At 40.3% G+C, this 18222-nt stretch overlaps 1 protein-coding gene across 3 annotated transcripts in view; it reads right to left on the bottom strand.

The window, feature by feature from the left end:
- Nucleotides 1–18222, bottom strand: part of LOC149205655 (DNA-(apurinic or apyrimidinic site) endonuclease-like) — a 350957-nt gene that overhangs the window by 270325 nt on the left and 62410 nt on the right. For all 3 annotated transcript variants that reach the window (XM_089393520.1, XM_089393522.1, XM_089393521.1), the window contains exon 2: nt 4832–4924. In XM_089393520.1, the coding sequence (XP_089249646.1) occupies nt 4832–4924 (93 nt within the window). The remainder of the gene's footprint in view (nt 1–4831; nt 4925–18222) is intronic.

The following is an 18222-nucleotide window of genomic DNA, read 5'->3' as shown; positions in this document are numbered from 1 at the left end:
TCATGTTCTTCGGTCATAGCATCCTTCCATACTTGATGCTTGACGGCATCTGAGAATGACGAAGGCTCATTTTGTATGATTGTGCTCATGATGGTTAGGTATCCTTGATACCTATTAGGTTTCTTACTTTCACGAAAGGTCCCTTGGGGTGCAGCATGTCCTTCAGCATCATCAAGTAATCCCTTAAGCCATGAAGGCCTCTTCCTAGAAGAGGAAGGCTCATATGGAGGAGGATCAATCGGATCCATGGGTTCTTCTACATCAGGCATTGATTCATCATCCTTTTCTTTCGGTTCCCTGGTGTCGGCTTCTTGAGAGCTCCTCAAAGTCGAAAGATTGATCACCTTGCTGAGAGCCATATCTTCGTCAAAGATGACATCATGACTAATTATGACTTCCCTTTGACCGGCTACATAGATTCTATAGCCTTCAGTATTTTCACCATAGCCCACAAAAATTCCCTTCTTTCCAGATGCTCCCAATTTATTTCTTTTCTCTCTCGGCACATGAAAGTATACAGGGCTTCCAAAAAATTTAAAATGAGAAACATCAGGTTTCTTACCGGTGAATTTTTCTTCAGAAGTCTTGGAACCCAATGCTTGATGAGGGCATCGATTTTGTACATATACGACAGTGTTTGCAGCTTTAGCCCATAGAAACTTAGGAAGACTTTGATCATGTAGCATGGCCCGGACAGCTTCCATAATTGTGCGGTTCTTCCTTTCTGCCACACCATTTTGTTCAGGAGTATATGGTGTAGTAGTCTCCCTCTTGATGCCAGCCTCTTTATAAAAATCATGGAACTCATTAGATTCATATTCAGTCCCATTGTCAGTTCTTAAGATTTTGATCTTCTTTTCGGTTTGATTCTCGATTAGGGCTTTGAAAGGTCGGAACCAAGGGAACACTTCATCCTTCTTTTTCAAGAAGTATATCCAGGTCTTTCGAGAATGGTCATCTGTAAAAGTGAGATAATATGAGTATCCTCCCAAAGAGTTCACAGGCATCATACCTGATATGTCTGAGTGAACTAGTTGTAATATATCGGAGGTCTTGCTTTGACTTGAAGGGAATGGTCCCCTTTTGAGCTTTCCTTCGACACATCCCGGACATACACCTTCTTTCTCTACTTGGAATTCAGGCATCCCTGTTACCATCTGTCTTACATCGGGTAGAGATTTGTAATGAAGGTGGGCAAACCTCCGATGCCAAAGTTCGGACTGAAGCGTTGTGTCACAAGACATGACACCTAGAGGACTTCCACCGACTTGATATATCAACTCGAAACCCAAGAGTAAAGGCATCTTTAACATTATTTTTCCATATACATACCTTGCCATCGCTGAAGGTTACCTTGTAGCCTCTGTCTTCCATTGCCAAGATGGACACTAGGTTCCTTTTGAGGTCAGGTGCATTTAATGCATCCTAGAATTTCTAGCCTTCTTGAATGCTTGTCCTCTTCCTTGATTCCCAGCTCTCCTCTTACCTTTGCTGTTCAATTTGTCATTCCTTTGATTGCCATCAGAGGGATTTCGAGTTGCACCACTGCATACTGTACCATGCTTCTCTAATCATGATTATCATCATGCTGCCCATGTCCATGATTTTATCCATCATGATGCTCATGATCTCATACATAGTGACTTGCTTTATCGCAAATGTAACATTGTCATTTTCTTCTAGCCATAGGTCCAGCCTTTCCTTTTGATTTAGTCCCGGAATTATTTCTTTTCTTTGCATAAGAAGAAAAGGCAGCAGGAGGACCTTTAAGCATGGGCAATTCTTGCACTTCTTCCCTTGTTTCTTCTTGAATGCATTTAGCCATTAATTCCTCGAAACCAGGAATTACATTATAGTTCAAAAGAGTAGTCTTGAACACATACCATTCAAATGGCAATCCTCCAAGAGTTGTGAGTGCCATTTCTCTGTCAGTAATAGTTTCCCCAATAGATAGGAGATCGTTCTTGATCTCGGTGATTCTTAAGAAGTATGCTTGCATACTTACATCTTTACCCTTCTTGATTTCCCTCAGCTTATTTCTAAGAAACAAAACTTGATTTGCATCATTAACTTTAAATAAACTCACCAGTCTGTCGTAGATTTCCTTGGAGGTGTCTAGATCAGAGATGTAGGCCACCAAGCGCTTGTCGATAGAGTCTCGGATGATCTTCTTCGCTTTAATTTCTTCGTTCTTCCATTTGTTCCTAGCAGCAGGAGGTGCATTTGATGGAGGCTCAACAATATTGCCTCTTACGTGACCCAACACTCCTTGATCCTCTAGGGTTAGATCGATAGACATCTTCCATCCGTGATAGTCATCTTTCTCACGGAGCTTGTCTTCGTCAGGGAAGAGTGTTGAGGACCCCATAGTTCTTTTAGGATAGCCTTTCCAATCTTCTCTTCGATGATTGCTCTTGCTCTTGCTCGGGCTTTGTCTTCACCTCAGCTCCGATACCATGTTAAGTTATGGTATGTTCTATGCTTATAACAGTTTACTTCTTTTTCTTATTATATTCCACCGATTAGCAATCACATGTACATAAAGTAAAGTGCAGATAGAACATTAAACGATCGACAGAAAACAAACCAAGACAAGAGACACAAGATGTGGCGGCTAGCCAGGGACAAACCCCACAATGTGTGGGGAAACCCTTTGATCAAATCTTCTTTTATCTTCAATAATTCAGTAGAGAGAAATAGTACAATAAATCTGATTCATATCAGCAGTAGCAAACCCTAGATCAGTGGCATCAGCATTAGCGGCTTCATTATCAAACTAGGGCATACCATATCTCACAAACCGACAGTGGGATTGACTTCATTCCACCACCAAAAGTTTCGTCTTCCAGAGGAGGTTCAGATGAACCTACAGCGCAGTTCAGATGAGGAGATCTTCTAGGCCACGCAAGTCAATCTTTACTTCTACAGTTGCAGCTTCAGTTTTAGCAATTTCCGGCTTCAAACGTGTGAGAGAGAGAGACCCATTTCAATGCAGCAGAGAAGAGACTCATATCTGCGCAGTAGAGAGAGAGAGAGATGTGATGAGATGAGTGAGTCCAAATGAGGAAAAGTCCTCTTATATTTATACACAACGTTGGTGGGTGAATAGATGCGACTGTTGGGCTTCTGAGCCTACATGAGTTGTAGGTCGGCTTGATAATAATTCCATAATCAAAATAAATTCATATCTCCATGAATACTTATCGGAATTGGATGATCTTTATATCAATCCTACACCTCTCGACGAGAGGAATCTAATAAAAATATTATTAGCCATGAATAAGATGACCCACATGAAGTTTTGCCCTGGTTGCCAATTTTAACAAAGTGTCACATAATGTGTATATAATATATATACAAGTGGAATGGGTGCATTTACCTCAAGGGATGCACCCTTTCTAACTGGTCCCTTCTGAGCCTACATGAAACCCAAAAAATAAAATTTATTTTATTTTAATTTCCATCATTTTTCTAGGGCCAACTTAGGAGGCCTCTTGGCATGCGGGAATACCTCCTAATGCTACACAAAAATCAACATATATAACAGAGAGCATTTCTTAATTGTAATCAGTATTCATCATTTCAATATCTGTATATTTTCTTATCCTTGTGGCTATTTCAGAATGTCTTTCTATTTGTGATGGCTACATGTAATGATCATTAGGTGTGTTACAGAGTTATTTTCATGGAACTGTAAGTGTTGTATATGCATTTCAAAAATTGTGGTCTGATGAAGAAATCAAAGCTAAAGTTTTTTAGTAATGCAAGATGCCAAAAATCTATCTGTTGGTGCATATTCAGACCTTATTGCAGCATTATCTGTATCAAGGTAAATGTCCTTTCACTCAACATATTTGATTTTCTGTATAATATTAGATGTAATTTCTCAAAACAATAAATACATAAACCTGAGCATTATTTGAAAAATCAATCCCTTCGATATTACTTCCTTAATTAAAACAAAGTTGAGATTATGGTAGATTCATTCAAGTTCAGCTTCCACTCAATTATTGCATTTTAAGTGTCCTACTAAAGCAGTTCTTCAGAGTCCCATGTCATGTTTTCAAAAAGAAAAATGAAAGTGCTCTTCATTTTAGGTAACCATTTCCTGCCATGTTGGTGTTTTCAAGCCCATTTTCTGGTTCTTCTGTTTCTCCATGGTCTTTTTCGAACCAGTTCATGTTGCTTAAATACATATTCATGGAAACTTCTTGAATTTGTTTTCCACTTTCTAGATTTCTCTCTTAAGAAAACAGTTCCAAGTTCCTCACATTCAAGCTTGTCCAAATCAAAAGTATACCATGTCTCACATCAACTAAATTTGCTCCATCTTTAGCTTCTCCAAGTTTGTTTAGAGGTACAAAATGCTATGTGAAAATGAAGAGTGCAGTCAACATCTGACAGAAGGTAAGCTTGATCTGGACTATTCAAGATATATTTTTTTGTAGTCACTAGCTTTTATACGTTATCAGTCCTTTTCAACGTATTTTACTTTTGGAAAGGATAAAAGAACAGTCCCAATTTTTGCTTGGATTCGTAAATGACGCGATGAATAATATGTGTTCATCTATGAAGCAACCGGGAAGCATTCCCTATTTTAACCATTGATCTATGTATATGACCTAATTAAATATGGTCAGATTGTGCTACAGCACCTGAAAGATGTAGTTTTCATTTTCACTAATAGAAATTATGGTTTTTTTCTAGGGAAAAGTAGAAAAGAAAAGAAAATGAATATTGCCCATAATTTCAACCAAAATATATGAAAAAATTACAAATTAAAATTTCATGAGAATTATAAATTCAATCATTTTTTACTTTTGTAAAGTACCTGCTTCTCTTCACGGGCAGAACTAGTATCATCTTTCAATTCCCCTTGGTTCTTTGATCCCCCTTTGCCTCCAGCAGCAGGTATCCGCACTTCCTAGAATTGTCAAAATTCTCATTAAAATAAACAAAGGAACCCTAAATGCATTTGACAACTTACATACCAGGCATATATGTCAACTAATTTAACCATGTTAACACTGCAAATTTCTGTTAAGTATTCCGATAGAAATATTCAGTTGAATCTTCACTTTTCAATCGTTTCCTTATTAGGGAAACTACAATAGCCATGTGCAATGAAGCCATGACAACATCACAAGTCTTCATACTGACGGAGTAAATGGTGTGCAATTGAAAGTAAATTTGAAAAGGAACACATAACCAAGGAAAATATAGAGATGTTGCATTATAATCCACCTTAAGCCAAGGTAAGCATCATATGACAAGTGTTCAAATTGGGAATTATTTTAAACCACCGTCTCATTTTCAAAGAACAGATCTAGAATGCAGATCAACAAATCTTCCACATTACAATTGTTGCCAAGTGTTGGAACTCAAAAACCAACTAGCCAATTAAAGTCACAATAGTTCCTCAAAATATTTAATGACTAAATAGTAAACTATTTATTGTTAGCTATTTTCTGAAGCTGCACCTCACTCCTTGCCAATATTCTCTTTGCAAATAGCTCTCAAAAGCATGCATTGTTTAATCTATCATACCATTGCACGATCAAAATATAAACACATGAACAAAACCAAATATTTAATCACACAATGTTTTATATGGCTACCAAGCGGTGGCTCAATAGCATTCCATTAAATTCATAAATCTGAGGCTCTATTACAATGTTTTAAATGTTGGAATTGGACTCAGAATCAGTCAATGAACAGATTAGACTCAGATTGGTCAACCAACTACTCAACTTATGCACTAGTTTTACTAAAAGAATACATAAAACAAAAATTTTAATAAAATACACATATGCATATCCATGTACACCAATGTAAATCCAAGCATTAGAGCCCAAATATGCGAATTCTGCTCATTTAGATACCGTGTAAGGGTCATAATGGCAAAATGGCATTAAGTGCAATACATATCTGAAACAAAATACATAAAGAACGAGGCTCTAAATGGCCTCTAGAGTCCAAAAACAGCATACTACAAGCTACTACATATCAATGATCAACACTATCAATCATCAAACTCATCACCACTATTGGCAATGGGATCTTCATCATGAAATACAGGATCATGCTCTAGCTCAGATTCAAGAGCCCTGTTATCACACAAACTTGTACCTTAGGAGATAAAGTCTGAAAAGCTCAAGTGTGATCCAAGTGAAACTAAGAGGGGCCCACTGTCACCTCACCAACCCTCTTCTACACTTCAAGTTAGCTCTCCTCTGAGCCAAGGGGGCCTTCCCTAGTGTAAAATTGCTAGGATTTGGGGCATTGTAGCTCATGGTGATATGAAGGGTAAATCCAGCAAAATGACTTTGGTGAAATTTTAGGATATGGAATTTGATGGGAGAACCAAAGACCAATGCCTTGTCCTACTAATATTTTTTGGGACATATGGGGTCAACTAAGGACTCCTTTAAAAAAAACGCAAATGGATCTAGGGTCGTCCACTTTAGGATATGGAATTTGATGGGAGAACCAAAGACCAATGCCTTGTCCTACTAATATTTTTTGGGACATATGGGGTCAACTAAGGACTCCTTTAAAAAGAACGCAAATGGATCTAGGGTCGTCCACTACTAACCCTAAAAGATCCACCTCTTACAAAATCCAAGAAGAACAAGGGAAGGCTCTCTCCTAGAAACTTTCCAAGGTCTTTGACTCTTTCAAGAAGAGATTTATCCGAAACTTAAAAGAGACTACGCGAATGCACCATCTCCACTAGACAAGTACAATTACACTTGATAATCACCCATACATAAATCCAACAAGATTAGAGGGACTAATTACTCATTAAATAAAGATCAGCTATAAACCCTAGCCATAAAAAATCCAAGAAAATCCTAACATATCCATAATACCATCTCCATAAAAGTCGCTCTAGTTATCCCTCCATAGCCTTTTTCATAATGAGAAAGTAGTATAAGTTTCAAAACTTGCTAAGGGATTTCTCCCCCAATTCATCCATGAAAAAATGACAAGTGCATTTCCATTTATAGGGACATGCTCAACTTCCTCTTACAATATAATATTAATTTCTTTAGCTAAAATCCCCTATTCTAGCCAATGGAGGGGTTAAAATCCCTCTTCAATAATTAACATTTTAAAATACAAAAATAATGGGTTTCTCAAGCCACATGTACATTTTTTACACAAAATAGCTCCCGGAGGGCTTGAGCATGTAGCATATAGCCTTCAAGGCCCTTCAACCATGTACAATCTTCCAAGTATCCTCCAATGTGGACAAGAGGGCTCTGAAAGTGAATGCTCCATTCATTAAAACTTTCATTGACACTCTAAAGTAAGAGTTGATGAGGTAAACATTCATTGCAATTGTCCCGAGAGATTAACCATCCATCCAACGGTCAACTTTATTACAAGGTTTTTTCCAACACATAAAACCTCTTTAATAGGAAAGCAACTCAACCAGGTTGGAACAACATAAAGTGCATCTATGCATTTTCCATGAAATTTGCAAATTTTATAGCATCTTCTCTACCTTTGTTGCCACCCAGAAAGGATGATTAAGGTTGATAATGTTCATCGCGGGGCCTAGAATAAAATGTCTCACCCACTTGCTCAATAATTTACTTTGAATTTTCAACCATATAGGGCCAATCCATGCCTCGGGTATCTTTCGATAACAAAATTTTCTACTATGGACTGTAAAGGCCTAGCTCATGTTCTCCAAGATTCCAGGATTCTCCCTTCGACCCTGTTACTACAAAATCTCACACTTCTCGAGATAAAGTCCTAAAGCTCAAGAGCGAGACCCTGTGTAATTAAAAGGGGGCCATTGTCACAATGTCACCTCACCAACCCTCTTATCACTATTAGTCAGCTCTCCTCTGGTTCAAGGGGTGTTTCCCCTAAGATACGATTGCTAGCGCTTTTAAAGTTTAGAAGATAATTTCTAGATTTGAGTTCAAAGGGTCCTATGGCTTACAAGATAAGCTCGAGAAAGGCCCCCAAACACACACAAGTAAGAAACTACAACGTGATTTTGAAGAGTGAGCCCTAGCAAAACGATTTCAAGGACTTATAAAAGGAAAAAGGTGATGCAGGATAGAATATCACTGCCTTGACTTGCCAATATATTTTTGGGGCATATGAAGTTACATGATCAACACACTTGAAGAAAAATTGGAAAAGGTTTAGGTTCAAAGGCCAAGGGAAACATTACGTATGTCCCTTAGAGATTTGACCTAGGTGTCCTACAATCTTCAAGGATAAATAAGGGAGGGACCTTTCACATAGGTGACCTCAAAAGAACTTGATGAAAATCCTGTACAACAAAGCTAATGAAATAGAAATACCAGCAATTTGGTGAATAATTGTTGGTCTGCAGCAGAAATTAGTTAACCATCTAGGAAAATCTACCCTTCATGTCACTTGTAAATCTCCCTCTCTATTCAGGCTGGTGCTTACTAACCAGAGTGCGTTGTCCCTAGTCCAGCATGCACTGTATTGGAATTTCTAAGTCTATCCATTAGAAATTATTCTTGTACTTTCTAATTTATTTCTTCCTACTTGTTCAGTTACTTAACAAGTTATTTACCATGTAAATACTAAAAATAAATACAAGTACAGTGTCAACACATACAGATCATCAACTAAAAGAAACAAGAACACAAGTGACAGTTATTTTTGGACTAATGTCCTCGGAAAAAACCCAATGCGGGAAAACCAGTTGAGCTATCAGAGGGTTTTATTATTAAGCAGTTTCAGAATACAATCTGGGTGCCAGAAATGGCTCACTCAATAGAGAATGCCCTCGGCAGTAGTACCTCTTGGTCGGAGACAAATATTCTGGCTAAATCACCGGAGGAACGATCCCACAGCAACATTGCAGCCCTTTTGCTACTCTCTGTCACCCTATCCAGCTCTCTAGCTCCAATCTGTCCCACAAAATCTCCCAGCGTCAGCCTCTAGGGTCTGCGTCAGCTTCTCTGGCCCAGCGTCAGCCTCTCGGGGCTCTACATTAGCCTCTGGAGCCTCTGCGTCTCCCATGCTGGCCCTCCTCAAGCTTTGTGCAACTCCTGGCTGCCTCTGCGTGGCCTCTAGTTGGCTCTGCATCAACCCTCTCCCGGCTTCTACGTTGATGCTCCCGGTACTATCTCTGCCTCTCTGCTACTGTATTCACTGCCCCTCAACTGCAACTCTGATCACTCCTTCGATTTCCTCAGCAAACCCTGCCCCAGAAAATTGAATTCTTGATCATCTCTATGTGTGCTCCAACTGACCCTCAAGCCTCCTCTTATACTTTTCTCGTTGGTCCATCAACGGCCGAGATTAAATCTTTAATCAACGGCTAAGATTAGATTTGGCTTGATCCACAACTTTTGGACCATTCTAACCCAATTTTATATTAATTTACATTAATATTTTATTTTTCCTATGTTTAGACTTAGGAACTCCATTAAAAATATTAATTATTTTAATATCTTCCAAACTGGTTAGATTCTGTCCAAACCATTTCTGGGTCTTGGAGATCTCATGTGCTATATCCTCTCCACCAATTTTCGTGGCTAGAGCACATCCGATGCTACCCCAAATCAACACTCCCTCTTAGCAAGGACTGTGCTCTAGCAATACTCCTCACTGCGTATCACCCTGATCATCCAGCATCAGTCTCTGTGCCAATGTTAGGCCTCCTCGCCCAACATTCTCTGCACTGATGCATCATGTACTACTACCCATGGCCCTACCACTGCCACTACTGCATCCGTACGACAGCTCCCTCTGCATCGGTGTTGTTGCCCATGGCCCTGCCACTGCTGCATCTGCACTGCATCCCCTCTCATCATGTTGCATCATGCTGCCCGTAGCACTGCGATTGCTAATTGTTGCACTACAACTCAATTACTGAGAAGTAAGTAACTGATCCTCCCAACTCTGACATCTCTGTTAGGCTAGAGACACTCTGACGCTGAAGCTTCCTCTATCGCTAACAAGTGCTCCCTCTCTGACCTTTGCGCTGCTGCAACAACTCCATGCACCTCGCACTGTTGCGTCACATTGTCCTGGGACTCCTGCACTGTAACACTCTATGTCGCTCCATCCGCATCCGTCTCTACCGACATCCGTCAGTCCTGCTACTCCTCTTCGGGGCTCCCGTAGCAAGGTATGATCCAAGAGGTTGGGTACCTCAAGGATCCTACCCGTCATCGCCTGTAGTCCGTCTGGCTACAACTCGATGTCTCCCCACTTCTTCTCAAGTGGCGCATGAGCACTCATGGCATTGTCGTCATCAGTCTCCACTTCCTTCTCTGCCTTAGCCGGCGCAACCTTGGTCTCAGAAGCCTCTCCCTTGCTCTTCTTCCTAGGACATTGGTTTGCATAGTGACCCAGTTCCCCACAATGGAAGCACTTGACCTTGGAAAGGTCCTTCTTCTTTCTTTTCTCCTGCTTTCCCGCAAATGCGAGAGCCGCATCTTCTTCTTCCTCCTTGATTCTGACCCCTTTTCCGCTACTCCCCGCCTTGGACACCCGTCTAATCTCTTCTTGACGAAGAGCCGCCCACAGTTCCTCCCAATCTAGAAGGCTCGTCCTCCCTAGTATGCTCTGGAAAAATACCTCCCAATCCTCTAAGACTGCATTCAATGCGGTCCTCACCATCAGTTCCTGATCCGATGTGGCCCCTATGGAAGTTAGTTGATCACAGATCTCCTTCAATCAACCGAAGAAGACATCTATCTGCTCTCCCTTCTGCATCTTATATGACCACAGTTGATTTTCAAGTAACATCCTCCTCTGCATGGAAGTATGCTGGTACAATTTCTTCAGGGCTTCCCACATCTCATTTATCGTTTCCTTCTTGGCAATATGTGGCACCACATGATCCTTAACACCATCAAGGATGATGCACTTTGCCCTGGCCATTGCCTCCTCGTACTTGTCATTTTCAGTTGGGTTAATCAGGATCGCTATCGTTTTCAAGACGAAGTGTTTGATGTGATATCTGTCTAGAATGGACAAGATCCTGGCCTTCCAGAATCCAGACTACGAAGTTTGAAGCTCCGTCCAGTCTATCCTAATCTCTTAGCCCATTCACTACCATTTCGCTGCTCCTCTTTCGACTCATTCAAGTCTCTCTACCTCCCGTCTGGAAGTTCTCGGTTTGACTCCCTCTGAGCCTCGATTTCCCTTCTGGAAATCCCTCTGCCAATGTCGAGATGCCCCACTCCGATCGTTTGTGCAGTTGCACCACTGATCCGAATTTCTTGGCTAGAAATCCTCGGCAGCAACTCCCTCCTCCTTGGTCTTGCCCTGTTAGGTATTGTTCTGACCACAGTACCCCACCAGCTTTGCTCCACAACTTACCCACATTCTCTTATGCCCCAGCTATTTGAAGGTTAGAGCCTCTAGGCTCTGCGCAATCCCAGCACCGGCACAATCTGCACCTCCTAGCCATAGCATCAATCCTTCCTGACAGCGAAAGATGACCGGGCACTGCGTAGGTCAGGTCTGCTCCTTTCTGCCTCAACGCTGATCCTCCTCTTGGCTTGAACTGATGACGCAAGCTCTCTGCGTCACCCCTTCCTTGCTGCTTTCTGCTAGGAACAACTTCCGTCACTCGGGACAGTTGTTTCCATTGTTGCTGCTCTACTCGGCTGATGCCTTCAATTATCCTGTGATCGGCAACCACGCTCTGATACCATGCTGGAATTTCTAAGTCTATCCGTTAGAAATTCTTCCTATATTTTCTGATTTATTTCTTCCTACTTGTTCAGTGACTTAACAAGTTACTTACCATGTAAACATTGAAAATAAATACAAGTACAGTATCAACACATACAGATCATCAACTGAAAGAAACAAGCACACAAGTGACATAGTTATTTCTGGACCAATGTCCTCGGAAAAATCCAATGCGGGAAAATCGGTGCAGCTATCAGAGGGTTTTATTATTAAGCAGTTTCATAACACAATCTGGGCGCCAGAAATGGTTCACCCAACAGAGAATGCCCTCCGCAGTAGTACCTCTCGGTCGAAGATAGATATTCCAGCTAAATCACCAGAGGAATGATCCCACAGCAACACTGCAGCACTTCTGTCGCTCTCTGTCACCCTATCTAGCTCTCTAGCTCCAATTTGTCCCATAAAATGTCCCAACATCAGCCTCTCTGGCCCAGCGTTAGCCTCTAGGGTCTGCGTCAGCCTCTCTTGCCCAGCGTCAACCTATTTGGCCCAGCGGCAGCCTCTTAGGGCTCTACATCAGCCTCTGGAGCCTCTGCGTCTCCAACGTTGGCCCTCCTCAAGCTCTGCGCAGCTCCTGGCTGCCTCTGCGTAGCCTCTCACTGCCTCTGCGTGGCCTCTGGCTGGCTCTGCGTCAACCCTCTCCCGGCTTCTACGTTGATGCTCCTGGTACTGCCCCTCAGCTGCAACTCTGATCACTCTTTCAATTTCCTCAGCAAGCCCTGCCCCAAAAAATCGAATTCTTGATCAACTCTGTGTATGCTCCAACTGACCTTCAAGCCTCCTCTTATACTTTCCTCGTTGGTCCATCAATGGCCAAGATTAAATCTCTAATCAACGGCTAAGATTAGATTTGGCGTGATCCATGACTTTTGAACCATTCTAACCTAGTTTTATATTAATTCACATTAATATTTTATTTTTCCTAAATTTAGACTTAGAAACTCCATTAAAAATATTAATTATTTTAATATCTCCCAAATTGGTTAGATTCTGCCCAAACTATTTCTGGGTCTTCGAGATCTCATGTGCTATGGCCTCTCCACCAATTTTCATGGCTAGAGCACATCCGATGCTACCCCAAATCAACATACTATTCCCACCTAAAAATCTGTAAAATCACATTAAAAAATGGCAATAAAATTGTTGTTTGACCAACAAGTTAGTGGCCAAAAAAATTTATAAAATTCTTTGCATTTTAAAAGGTGGAATAATTTCTAGCGTCATGTTTTATATGGAAGATAAAATAAATATAAAGTGCATTTAAATGGCATATTTAACCAATGAAAAGGGTTAGAAACTTTTACAAAATTGCTTAGAATAAACATTAAGATATCAAACAACCTAAACAGGTAGAATAAATCAAAATCGAGCTTTATTTTGCAAAGGACAACAGGCTAACTACACCAAGATGACTATTACAGAACCAATGACAATGATATTCAAACATAATAGAATAAAAGGTTGAAGAGAAAAGAGAGAAAGAGCAGGGAGACAAGAGAGGAAAACAATAATTTTTCTGCCACTAAAGACAATTTGATTTGAATCCATAGCCTCCCCCCCTTCTAATTCCTCCAATGCACAAAGGAAGAATAAGAGGTCAAACTTTCCAAAAATGGCAATCAATGCACACTTGAAAAAACATTTACAGTCAACTCGCATTCTCACTAAACTCAACTGGAGAAAAAAACTGAGTAAAGTGGAACACGCTCGAATTTAACATAAGTATTTCTAAGTTGTCATGAGATAAAAATATCCTTGGGCATAATTATAGCCAATTCGACTTGGGTAAAGCATCCTTTAGTATTTGAGTAAACTCAACATGTGATAAAAATATCCTTGAGACAATTTTGGCAAAGGTCAACTTCATAAAAATACCTTCAGGTAAATTTACGAAATTCGATTTAGACTAAAAGTATCAATGTGAATTAGTCACAAGGTATGGCTTTTCATCAATTAAGAAGTGGCGTGATGTGAGCAAGGAGCATGAGTTAGAGGAGAGAAAAGACAGATGCACACTAGGAGAGAGAAAATAAGGTAGAGGGAAAAAGTAAATTGCCATTGCTAGTACTACCACATCACACCTCCATCATGCAACTAATTGACCGATGCACTTTGCCACATTACTGATGACTCGTTTATAAATCTTGCCATTTGTCCATTGCATAGGTTGTCACATGTCAACCTCTCAGACTGTAACATGTCAACCTGCTATAAATGGACATGATAAAAACAGCAGTCCCAATAAAAAATAGGAAAAGATAAAAAATTGCCTGAAATGGATAGCGGAACCTTGCCATACACATAGTTTTAAAAACCGGCCACAAAAAACGGTAACCGGTCTAACCGGCCGGTTAGAGGCCTGGCCGGTCCGAACCGGCCTAAAAAACCGGGTTTACTACCTCATGTGCCCGAAATCTGGCCCTAACCGGTCAAAACCGGCCGGTTTAGGGCGGAACCGGCCGGTTTGTAGCAAACCGGCCGGTTCCGTCCTAAACCGGCCGGTTTATGGCAAGCCCACCATAACTTGCAAAAAGCGGTTTTCTGATTGTGGTTTAGGGGTTTTGGGGGGGAACTAAGGGTGTTTTCCCTCCAAAAACACCCTCTCCAAGCTTATAAGAGGCCCCTCTCACTCTCATTTGTCTCACACAACTGATTTGGAGTGTTTGTGAGTGTTTGTGAGTTTGTTTGTGAGCTTGGAGAGTGTTGAGTCTTTGCTGAAGTAGTCATCTTGGAGTTGGAGTTGGAGCTATTTTGGAGACAGTGTGTAGCTGTCAGTGGAGTTGCCATCTTCAAGAGGAGGCTAAGGAAGCTAGTTTGCATTTCCAGGTAAGGATTTGCACTTGAAAATTCCTTATTTGACTGTTGTCCATGAATTAATTTTTTTTATGTGTTATAAACTTCTCACTTCTATGATCTACCATCCAGGGAGTCATCATGCCTCCAAAAGCCAAAGACACTGCATGGGCTCATTGTGATATGATTGATGGCAAAATGATCTGCAAATATTGCCAAAAATCCATTCAAGGAGGGGGTATTAACAGGTTCAAGCAACACTTGGCTGGGATAGGAGGCCATGTAAAGCCATGTGGAGCACCAAATGAAATAATAGGGCATATTAGGGCAGAATACCTTCAGAAGTTTGAGACTCAAGTCACTGAACCAATAGAGAAGTTTGTGACTGCAAAGTTTGGGAGTCGAGACTCAACCGAGTTTGATCATGATGACTGAGACTCACGAGAAGTTTTAACTTCAAGTGATAATGTTGATCACTATTATAGTATTACTATTATCATATATGTAGAGTCTACACTGAAGTCTTGTAGTAGGCCACTGGCCCCATAGTTTGTAGGCTTTGTTTCTGCACTCTAGAGGCCATTTAGAGCCTCATTGCTTATGTATTTTGTCGACGATATGTATTGCACTTGATGCCATTTTGATATATTCACCTTTACATGGTATATAAATGAGCAATCTTTGCATATTTTGTCTCTATTGGCTTGGAATCATGGTTTTAAATCTTAAAAATAGTTTTTCTCATTAAAAAATAATTATTTAATGTATTTTTCTAAAACCGGTTCGTTTAGACCAAACCAGTCCCAGTTAGACCGGTTCCGGTCGGTAAACCGGTTCATTAGGTGGACCAGTCCGGTCACCGGTTCCGGTTTTAAAAACATTGGCCATACATAGTATGCCTAAAAATAAGCACTGTTAAAAACAGAAAATTGCCCACATGTCCACAAGAGCAAACTCATTAGACTCGGAATCTCATGAGGAATCCAAATAGCTGCCAACACTACCTTGAAAGGACTACTAAAAATAGAAATATCTTGGATTCTGACGAAATCACCCTCATCGAGCTCAGTTTTAAGTGGAAAGTTTGAATATGTGATCAGGTCTGACATGCGACCATTGCTACTCGCATGTCCATGAAAACATACTCATTGGATTTATTTTTCAATGAGTCCAAATGAATGATCAAAATAAACATGCAAGTACTGCTAAAAATAGAAAGTTCTCACATGTTTCCTGTAAGTAGCTCATCGAACTCAGAATCTCGCAAGGATTCTAAATATACCATTATCTCTGACATGTGAGTCTCCAGACCAAACCTGCTAAAAATAGTAAGTGCCATGCATGTCACCAAAAGAAGTCTCACTCGAATCATGAGTTCATAAGAACTTCGAATATGTAATCAATACCACCATGCAAGCCTCAAAACCTCATCTCCTAGAAAGTACGGGACCCACAAAAAATACCAACTCTTTCCAATCTGTGCAAAACTGAGTTTGACTTTGAACCATCACTAAATTCATCCTACACCTAGTCTCCCTCAAACCAACCCCCAGCCACAACAAAAATGTATGTGTGTCTTTGAACCTCCATCCTGATGCAATGTGCTAGTCATCAACCCTCCATATTTGCAAAGGGGAGCAAATCTAGGGGGTAAAATACTTAATAATCATTATCCATCAACTTAAACAAGATGAAGAAAGACAGCTTACACAATTTAGCATGCAGCCATCAATATTCACCAATAATCATCCAAGTGAATAATCCACATCAACAAGTTCTTTCCAAGAGGTCGCTCAACTCATCCATCCATAGCCAATTTATAAGATAAAATTGCAGAAATTTCCTAAATGATAACGGAATTCTCCCCCAATCCAACCATGAGAAAATGAGATGAAATGCCTCTCTATTTATAGCAAGAAAGGCTCAACTTCCTCTTACAATAAAATAACAATTTCCTAGTCTAGCCTATAAAGGGGGTAAAAACCCTCTTGTCCAATTAAATAATCCTAAAAAAAATATGAAGTAGGGGCTTTTCAGGCCAAATGTACAAATCTTTACATCTAATGCCCCCTTAAAATGATGCCTCATCAAAGACTATCTTCTACTCATGGCATCCAACCTCTAAGGACCCTTCAAATTTTCTGGCTCCAACAATCAAGCAAGGAAGATGTTGATCTAGAGTCTAGACCCTTAGATTTTCTCCAAGTGGAAAAGTCATCCCTCCAATTAGTACTGTTGAGTTTTCAAGTGCAATAGATACAAGTACCATATTTCAAAAATATTGGTAATTACTTCAAATAATATATATCTTATTTTAACAATTTCAATTTATCATTAAGCAATTACACTTCAGAAATTCAACCATAAACCATAAAGACAATTGAGGCCACAATGCACAAAGAGAACACAAGATTTACCCTAGGAAAACCCACTTGGGGGAAAACCCAACAACCTTCTTAGAGAAATTCTTCAATTCAACAAGAGATACATCTAATGGAGCTAGTCAACTATGAGGTCAAACTGACCAACAAAGCTTATGGTCAAACCTAGTCCACAGCCCTCAAGTGAAGCCTTCAAACTGCCCTGCAACTCGGCCCTACAACTTCAACCCTGCAACTCAGCCCTGCAACTTCGGCCCTGCAACTCAGCCTACCCATAATTCACACGTGTGAGGTCTAGAGAAAGAAATGCGAGCTAGAGAGAGAGAGAGAGATCTTTGTCCTTCTTATCCTTCGCTTGGATGTCCAAAAACTTTTTCTTGTGTGAGGTTGAATGGTGCCTTTGTGGAGGAGGTCGAATGCCTTTATATAGTGTTTTGTCTTCACAAATGGGTGTGTCTCTTCACTAGGGCTGACTTGACTTGAGGGAGGGCCAACTTGACTATTTTGGAGCCAAAAATTCAAAATTCAAATTTCGAAATTTTCTCTTTTAAATCCGACATGAAGAACATGTCTTACAATAATTCTTTCAAGGGCTAAATAATCAAAATGACATGAAGAACATGTCTTACAAATTCTTTATACATTACAAGGGCTAAAATATAAATTATGAAGACCAACCATAGCTACAAAATTCAACACTCCCTCTTAGCTAGGGAGGTATTCATAATGACTAGACAGATGTTCTTGTGAACAAATTTCTCTAAGAAAAGGTTATAACAAATCATCAACATAATCGAGTCACAATTGTGACACATGGTAATCCAATGGCATCATCGTTTACCATAATTTGGGTCAGCACTTTAAACCTATGGTATACCCTCAACATAATTCGGGCTAGTGCTACAGACACATGGTAAATCAACTGCATCAACTAATCCCATAATTCGAGTCAGTACTTCAAACCTATGGTGTGTACTCACCATAATTCGGGTTAGTACTTCATACACATGGAATATCATTTAGCATACAACTAGTCGCCATAATTTGTGTCAATAGTTGACACATGGCATCAAGACTAATCTTGGTTCACCATCATTCGGGTCAATGGCACATGGAGAATTGCCAAAGCCCAAACTCTAGTAGTACAATCCACGGCCTGATCCTAAATGAATATGATGCTCCAAGACCATTCTTCCTAATTCAAGTCATATATGACACAGGAAGAATGTCAATCCTTTGTCGGACCATTCTCCATATTCAAGTCAATATACCTAACACAGGGGTAATCTCCTTAATGCAGGTCACAATACTTGACACAGGGAGAATGTTAGTCCAT

The sequence above is a fragment of the Pinus tabuliformis genome, chromosome 1_2 (assembly GCF_031772625.1).
Source record: "Pinus tabuliformis cultivar Carrire ecotype Pingquan chromosome 1_2, CPIR1, whole genome shotgun sequence".
Taxonomy (NCBI): domain Eukaryota; kingdom Viridiplantae; phylum Streptophyta; class Pinopsida; order Pinales; family Pinaceae; genus Pinus; species Pinus tabuliformis.
Note: the sequence above shows the minus strand (reverse complement) of the source record. Positions and strands in the feature narration are given on the sequence as shown.